The sequence below is a fragment of the Gavia stellata genome, chromosome 4 (assembly GCF_030936135.1).
Source record: "Gavia stellata isolate bGavSte3 chromosome 4, bGavSte3.hap2, whole genome shotgun sequence".
Taxonomy (NCBI): domain Eukaryota; kingdom Metazoa; phylum Chordata; class Aves; order Gaviiformes; family Gaviidae; genus Gavia; species Gavia stellata.
Genome location: NC_082597.1, coordinates 63,879,926 through 63,888,135, shown reverse-complemented (window position 1 = coordinate 63,888,135; position 8,210 = coordinate 63,879,926). Strand labels below are relative to the sequence as shown.

The following is an 8,210-nucleotide window of genomic DNA, read 5'->3' as shown; positions in this document are numbered from 1 at the left end:
ATGAAGCACTTCTCCGGTGAGCCCTGGGCAGCCTTCGCTGTGCTCTTCTTCACCACCGTGCTCTGGTATTCCTGCTCAGCAGGTATTTCTCTTCTCTTATGCTCCAGTTTCTATACCCTGCCTTTTCCCCCCACTCCTCTCAATATCTAAATATATTGCCCACTGACAGTAATTTGTTCTTTAAAAACAAGGTGGGCTCCCTTGCCTCATCTAAAAAGTGTAGAGCTGGAATTGATTAATGCTAATGAGAATTACTTAACATGATTGATCAAAGCATCTTTCTGAAGAGATGTGCTATTGCCAGCTATTTACAGATCCACTGTAAATGGGACTGAGCTGCAGGTTGCTCCACGGAATGGCAAGGAGATAGGGGACCGCAGTTACTTGGCCTTTGTGTGGTTGCTGAGGCGAGGGACCATTTGAAATACCACCCAAGAGGCTCACTGTAGTCTGGTTTAGCTCTTATTAGGTGCTTTTTGCAGGAGATTTGCCTTTGGTGCCCCCCTTAATTGGAGAAGCTGCCTAAAACCAAAATGTAAATGAGACCTGTGAGCTGCTCATTTCCCATCAGGCTACTGCCTGCATTTGTATATCAGCACCAGTTGAGACCTGGCAGATGTTTAAAGATGGGTTAGCTTTGACAGCCTCTCCTTTGGGCTGCGAAGTCTATAAACGTGAACCAACGCTCGGCATTCTGCAGCGCTTTCTTCCACAGGTCATACATGGTTTTTAATGATTCTTCCCAGTGCTCCCGTGAGGTACTTATTAACCCAGAAAACAAATTATGGGCTTGGCCAAGGTCATTCAGCAAGTCTTAACAGAGCCAGAAAGAGGAATGGAGAGTACTCAGACCCTTCCCTGGAGCAGGCTGCCCGGGGACCCGCTCCCAGCATCGCAGCAGCCGTAAGGAAAGCTCTGGTCTTGCTGATGGTCAGTCAGCTCAAAACACAAAGCTGGACAACAGCAGGTGACCCCAAGGGGGACATCTCCTGCAGGACAACCTCAGTTTATTTGCTGTTACTTGGAAAATACCAAACTCAAAGCAAAGGTTTGGTCAAACGTCTTGTTCTGGTTTGTTTTCCTGAGCTGAAACTAAAGCTGAGCTATTATTTTGAAGTCTTCAGTGAAATCAAGCTGGAACTGATCTTCTCTATCAGACTCCAAATTATCAGCTCAGAGTGATGGTTTGACTGGAAATAGTTCTCTCATAGCCTCTGCCTGGTCTGTGGAGCAGCAGCACGTTGGAGCCCCTCCATCTGCATGCAGCAGGAACCCTTACTCCTGGAACCTCTCCAGGCTGTTTATCATGTATCTCTGCAGGGAACCCTTTCAGCATAGGATACTTCATCCGAACTTGAACTGTACCGCTCATAGTGGCGCAGGAGGAGATATTTCTTTGACTCCCTTCTTTCTGTAGCAGCGGACAGACTGGTGTTAATGCACAGGGACCACAGCAGCCTGTGCTTTTCCCAAGCAGGCATCCTGCAGCTGTCCTCGCATCTGATCCTGCAGTGCTGCGAGGTGCATGCTGAAGCCAAGGGGCAAGGGGGGTATTAGGAGGTCTAAGGAGGCTTTGGCCTGTGACACCATGTACAGATCTGGAGGGCTGGAGACCAGGCACAGAACTGTGACAGAGTGCAAGTGTGCTCTGATTCTGGGTAGGAAGCAAGATAAAGAGGCAAAACCTTCACTGAAGTCCCTGTCCCCCTCCCTCCCTTACTTACTTCTGTATGTATTTTCCAATCCGAGCTGGTTGATGAGTTTCAGACACAGCTGCACCTGAAGTGCAGAGCAAAGCCAAAGCTTCCCACTGAGGCTGTGGTGGATCTGCTGAGGCTCTGCACTGGTGGGCTCAGCCCTCGGCTCTGCCAGACTCCTTCACACCCCAGAGAGCCACCAGGATTTTTCTAAAGGCAAAAGGAGGTAGAGGTACAGCTCACTGGCCATGGACCTCCCCATGCTGCTGAATGCTCTCTCTCATTTCAGTCCTTGCTCGTTCTGCCCCTGTAGATTGGGAAAGGACAGTGGTTAATTCGAGCTCTGAGTGAATGGCTCACATCAGGGTCATACTAAGGTCGAGGCACAGTGTTCCAACTGCTCCTTACGGCTGGTGCTACAGCAGGTCTCTCTAGAGCCTGTGTTGAGAATGGTGGGGTGAGGAAGCATACCCTGATGCAGCAATGTTTAGGGGCAGGAACTTATTTTCTCCAAGTTGTTTCCATCCTACAGGCCTCTGCAAGGCCAATGGCTTTCAGATTTTCATGCTTGATGCCCAGTATTGTTTTTCTAATACAACTTGCCTTTTCTCCTGTGCTTTCCTTCTGGCAGCAGCTGAAGACATCTCCAATATTTCAACAAGCTCCGTGTTCACAACTGAGAATGAAGCACCATGTCTTAGTAAGCCTTTGTAAATCATTACTCCCATTATAAAGCCAGGTAATGAGACCACACAGGTCACTGAGAGGCTGTCCTGGAAAAGGATTTATCTGGTATCATGAACTGTTATCAAGGCTTCTGTTGTGGGTTAAAATCTAGGATGCATTTCTAAGACTCCTCCATTGGCATGCCCAGTATAATATCTTAGGTACCTTCAGATGGACTCATAGCTTTGAACAGACTAATTCATAACTAATTCGTGTGTTCTAAAGCTCCCTGCCAGACTGCCTGCCTGTAGGCACAATGTGGATTCCCAGGAGCACTTCTTTCCCACACCCTACCAGTCTTCCCCAAACAGCCAGTCCCAGGCAAAGTGAGATCCTGCCAGTCCTCCCAGAGTCATCCTCCGTCCCAAATGTCCAGCATCCCCACATTTCTGCACTTCCCGAATTATAGTACGTCTATGAGTAGAGATAAGCTACTGCAAAGCATGACACAGGCATAGGGGGTAGGCACCCCTCCCCTTTCTCTTAAGTACGTACAAAACATGTCTCTCTTGTGGGAAGAGCTGCTTTCTACAGCACAACAATTGTACCGTATGCACTAAAGGCCAATGCAGAGGAACATGATTCTGTCTGACACGCATGAATGAGAGCAGCTGAGCCACACCTGCACTTGCCTTTTCCCTGGAACGGTGCAAAAGGGTGGCTGCCCTGCACCAAGCTCAGGAGGCATTCACTTTTTGCAGCAGACAAGCTTTCTGGGTGTCAACATGCAATGCATGTAACTGCAGGGTGGTTTCGGCTGTCCCCAGCTCTCCTGGGTGCTAGAGTTTCATGCTTACCTTCTATTCCAGCCCAAGGGGTCGGGATACGATGGTCCTCCAGGCTCCCTACGATATTTCCACCTTACGACCCAGGATGTAGACACAGAGCCGAGTATCTTCACTGTGCCCTTGTGATGGAAAAAGTATGGCAGATGCCTTTAAATAACAGCATAAATGAAGTAACTAATGTCATATTCCTTAACTGACTTTAGGAAATTGAATTGCTTTAAACAAAAAAAAAAAAAAAGCAAAAGGTGCAAGAGAAAATATACAGCATTGTTAAAAATTATTTCATTTTAAAACATATAAAACAGGGATGCCCCCCATGGTGGTATGTGTAACTACTGTAAAATACAAGGAAGTCACAGTTAACAGCCCAGAGAACAGCCACTGCCTCTATTGCCAGCAGAGGTATTGGGTACCTAAACTACTGGAGATCCTGCTGAAGGTGTCTCTGCTGGAGATCCTCTTACTCTCTCATATGAAGCTTTCTCTACACTGGGTTTATTTTTATCTAGCTACTTATATCATACTGCATTCCTAAAACTGACTGAGCAGATGCTAAGTAGGTGTTTTAAAAGATTTCAGTAATGGTGGGCACAGTGATAAGAGGAGTAACTCAGGTATTTGGCCAGAAAGGGATGACCGAGTCTTGAAGACATACAGATGAAACTGAATATTGCCATCCCCCAGGTTAAGATCTAGGCTTAGGGAAAAGATGCCAAGGCAGAGTGACAGGCCACAGGGCAGACAGTGAAGTCACCCTCTCATCTGCAATGAAAACTTGTTACATACTTGGCCTCCCATCATCAGCTCACTTAATTTCTTCACCACCAGATGTGAACTTCTGCACGCAAGCGGCCACGTGCTGCCCAACAGGCATGGACGATTACGGATGGATTGCAGCGGCCGTCGGCTGGAGCCTCTGGTTTCTGACTCTCATCCTGCTCTGCGTGGACAAGGTCACAAAACTCCGACCTGACGAACCGAAATATTTGGTGGCCTGAAGCAGGGCAAGCCAGCGAGCAACAGCACCTGGGAGCGGTAAGGTGCAGACAGACAGACAAAGCGTTTAACTCACTTCCAAAGAAGCAAAAAAGAAAGGGAATGTACCTTCAGCCAAAAAAGGCCAGATCTAAGTGGGGCACCTGCTGGGGCTTCATCCTCCCTGGCAAGTCAAAGCTGCCAGTCAAGGTGTGGAGCAGACAAGTCCCTGCGAGCCACCACGTATGTCCCACAGTGCACAGAAAACCTTTTCCCCGAGCCTTTTCGTGCTTGCTGTGAGTGCGCCAGCAGCAACGAGATGTTGTAGGACCAGTTACCAGTCTATAGCGCATTGCCTTAAGACAACCCAGTATATAACCTTGGACCACGAAACAGAAAGTGGGCAAATAAAGCTATTTTCTGGAGGATCAATGTTACCAGATCCATTACTAAGCTATAGGCCAGGTTACATCAGTAAGCGGATATAACTCACTGATTATACCGAGTCCTTTTCACTCATTAACCTGTGGCATTTTAAAGTCTATTAACTGATATCGGTGAAGACTCTGTTATGGAAACTTAAGGATTGTTTGAGCTGGTTTGAAATTAAAACTAGTTTTTCCAGTGCAGTTTATATGTGAACTGTTTTGTAAGCATTGAACATTGGTTGTAATTACTCAGCTTGCACCTGCCTGTGTAACTAAGCCATGCTGAACTGTGCAAGCAGGTTTAAACCAGCATATCCAATTCATGCACAAAACTGCTCCTATTTATGCAAGATGATAATAAACATCCTTATTGATAGAAAGATTCTCACTGACTGGTTTATATTGATAAAGCTTATACTGGCAAGGAATTACCCAACCCAAATTGCTAGAAACACAATTCTAACAAGAAACGTTCACGCAGGAGGGTTTGCCTAACTGCAGTCAAACTGTCTGGTTTGGGGCAGTTGCACCAGTTTGTTTTCTATCCATTATTAAAAGAATAAATCAGTGTTAAAGCCATCTAGACATACACAGGATTAGCAAACCTGCTAGAGACAAACTGAAAAGAAACATAAAAAGTTGCTCTTAAACCAAAGAAAGCTCTATTGGAGATTTGTATCTATTAAATATTAAAGCCTCCCTCGAGCTTATCAATGCCTAACTTTTCCAGTTAGAAAAGATACAAATCAGTTTAAGACTCTTCAGATGAATTGTGGCACAACTAGGCACTTCAGTCAGGACAATGCTGTGCCATTTCAGAGTGATGGGCAGTCGCCCCTTATCAACTATACACCATCACCAGGAATGGGTCCAAGCTAGACACTGAGGAAAAGACATCCTTCTCTATCATTAGTATCACTTAACAAAAAAGGTCTTCTGGAGCAAAATGCTGAGCAGAGACACTAGCATTAGAAAAGAAAGTTTTGAAAGGGAAGGGCTTCATTATTTTGTGGCTTTTTTACTGTGTGTGTTTTGTTCGATTGTTTTGGGTTATTTCTTGTCACATGCGCCACACTACTAGTAGTAAACAATCACAAAACATTGCTCAATTAAGAAAAAAAATCTCAACATCTTAGCATACAACAATTAAAACAGAAGTAATTTTCACAAGACAAATCTCCATATTGGACGAGCCAACTACTTCTTTCCACAAAAAAAAACCCCAAAACAAAAAACCCCCCCTCATGTATGTACGAACTTACAGAAAGAAAGGACTTTACATCTTATTGTTGGTGTTGACTGAAAGGACGGTGAGTTGACAGTTAATAACCACTGCAATTGCTGACAGACAACAAATCTCATAGCTACATACCTCATTTTTTTCCCGATTTATTAGTTAAAAGTGGAAAATATGCATTGGCTTGAAAGCAATGTGATAGATACTGTGAAAAAAAATCTCCACATATTGCCTCAGTGTCTACCTTCTGCAGTCCTCTTCCTACAGTTCTCCAGTCTTATGGAGATTGTTCTCCTGGTCGGGAACACAGAAGTGTCTGCTAGATACAGCACTGGTTTTCATCTTTGAGGGGTTACATTTCATAGCTTTTGCATTTCCTTGGCTAAGGCTGTGAGTGCATGAATGCAGCCAGTCATGGAAGTTAATCTGTTCCAGTCTGAAGAGTTGTAAGCACGTGACACAAACTTTAGATGTCCTATAGCACAGCACTACACCCCCAAAGTAACTTCGTAACAACTGGGCAATTCTGGGGGGCTTCCTAAAGCCTGCCTTTAAAAGCACAGCTTGCTTGTTTTTCACACTCTCCAAAATACTCTGCTTGTGTGCAGCTACCTTCAATGAATGTAGTAGATTTAAACCTCAAGCTTTGCTTCTCGCAGCTTCTGTTGTCGATTCCCAGCTCAACTGAACTGGGGAAAAATGGGAAAAACCCCATGGTTTTTCATATAATGTAATGTCCCAGGATTTTGTATACTTATGTACAAGGGTGACACCGAAGCTCTCAAAAAAATTAGATATACAAATGGAATATCTTACAGGTCATTTCTGCTGTGAGATGTATAGTTTTTCTAGACCAGTGACCTGTAAACCTCTGATCTAATATAACAGTTTTGTTTCCTTATTCCATCACCTGCTTTGACATCTGACATTACCAGGTTTCATGTATCACCTCTTCTTTTCAAGTCACTTGGCTTCATAGGAAGTGGACAGGGTCATTTAGAAAAATGTAGGGCTGTAATGAATTTCATGAACATACTACCATTCCCAGTGTGTTCTCGGATCCCTAAACGAAGTGGCAGCACCCCAAAAGCTCAAAGGCTACCAACATAAACATCTTACCTGTTTCTATCCAAACTGGTACAGAACAATAAAATAATACAGAGACTCTCTGAGGTACACGCTATGTGTTGTACTGATCCTAGGCATAGTGGGCAATCACAAGTACAATGCAAAGCAATGCACCATGCAGAAGGAGGAGAAAAGCCCTAACGCCATTTTCAGTGTTTCAGGGGCTTGTCAATAGTTACAGAAAGGGCAGAATAAAAAAAAGATGTATCCAGAAGACTTGAGAAATTGATATAAAGACAGAAATTAGTTTGCAGAACTGATACACAATAAATATAACCTAAAGATTACCTGTGGTCTGCTGCTACATTTCCTGGAATATTTTTAGCTAGGGAACAGACAGTAGCACAGTTTGTAGGTTATAACCCCCATTCTAAGACCAATCAAGTCACAGTAGAAGGCTGTGGTCTGGTTTTGATGCACTAATTAAAGGTGACTTTATAGTACAATGCCTCATAAATGTGTCATAGGCTGCTGTAGTCATTTTTTGTGTATTATCTCATGTTCCTTATAATATCATTGGCATTATAATACCTCTAATAGTAGTTCTCCAGCTAGTGTAATGCTGCTCAAGTCCTGTTGACTTCAAGGAAGTTACACACACATCCAGCACATGCCTTGTTTTGTTGTTTGGGTTTTTTTCGTTGTAATTCAGGAAGACTGTCATTTTTGTTCCCAGGAGAAACCTTGAAAGCAAAACATAAACATCTGATTCACCAGCATGCATAAATCATTTCACCTATGTTAAACCTTAGTGGCCCTTCAGACTGCTACATACAATGTCATGCTGTAGCACTGAGCTGGTTTAGGCTCTCATGCATCTCAAAGCATGTAAAAAATAAGTTGCTAGCTCATATCACCTATTAAGCTGCAAACTACCCTCTCAGAACAATGATGGAAATGTTAACCCTCCAGTCATTTACAGTACATTGTCCAGTCAAATTCTATGTCCTTGGACCAAAATGTTCCTCGCTGCCATGAGATGGAGAAGTCGTCTATTCCAGCTCATATGATTTAGTACAAAGAAAAGCAAAAAATGGTTGAAACCTGGATGGCTGAATAAAAGTAAGCGTGACTGAAAAACACAAGTTTGAACCCTAATATTGCTGATCAAGCCAGAACACCACTTCATATTTTCTGGACAAAGTTTCTGAATTTCAGACATTAAAGTATGCGGTGCCTGGAAAGGAAAGAGACACAGATGGCACCTGGGGAAGCTGCTGGTCTACAAGTG

General features: G+C 44.0%; 1 protein-coding gene across 1 annotated transcript; it reads left to right on the top strand.

Annotated features, from left to right (window-relative positions):
• On the top strand, positions 1 to 4,209 carry TMEM213 (transmembrane protein 213). Its single transcript, XM_009813643.1, has 3 exons — positions 1 to 82; positions 2,329 to 2,397; positions 4,040 to 4,209. Exons 1-3 carry the CDS (start codon positions 1 to 3, stop codon positions 4,207 to 4,209), a joined length of 321 nt encoding a protein of 106 aa, XP_009811945.1.
• The last annotated feature ends 4,001 nt before the right edge of the window (positions 4,210 to 8,210 follow it).

What these genes read in the sequence shown, in the direction of transcription:
- TMEM213 (XM_009813643.1), top strand. Translation starts at nt 1, where the DNA reads ATGAAGCACTTCTCCGGTGAGCCCTGGGCAGCCTTCGCTGTGCTCTTC. An exon ending in CTGGTATTCCTGCTCAGCAG is followed by an intron (nt 83 to 2,328) that starts GTATTTCTCTTC and finishes TCCTTCTGGCAG; the next exon opens with CAGCTGAAGACATCTCCAAT. An exon ending in GAATGAAGCACCATGTCTTA is followed by an intron (nt 2,398 to 4,039) that starts GTAAGCCTTTGT and finishes CTTCACCACCAG; the next exon opens with ATGTGAACTTCTGCACGCAA.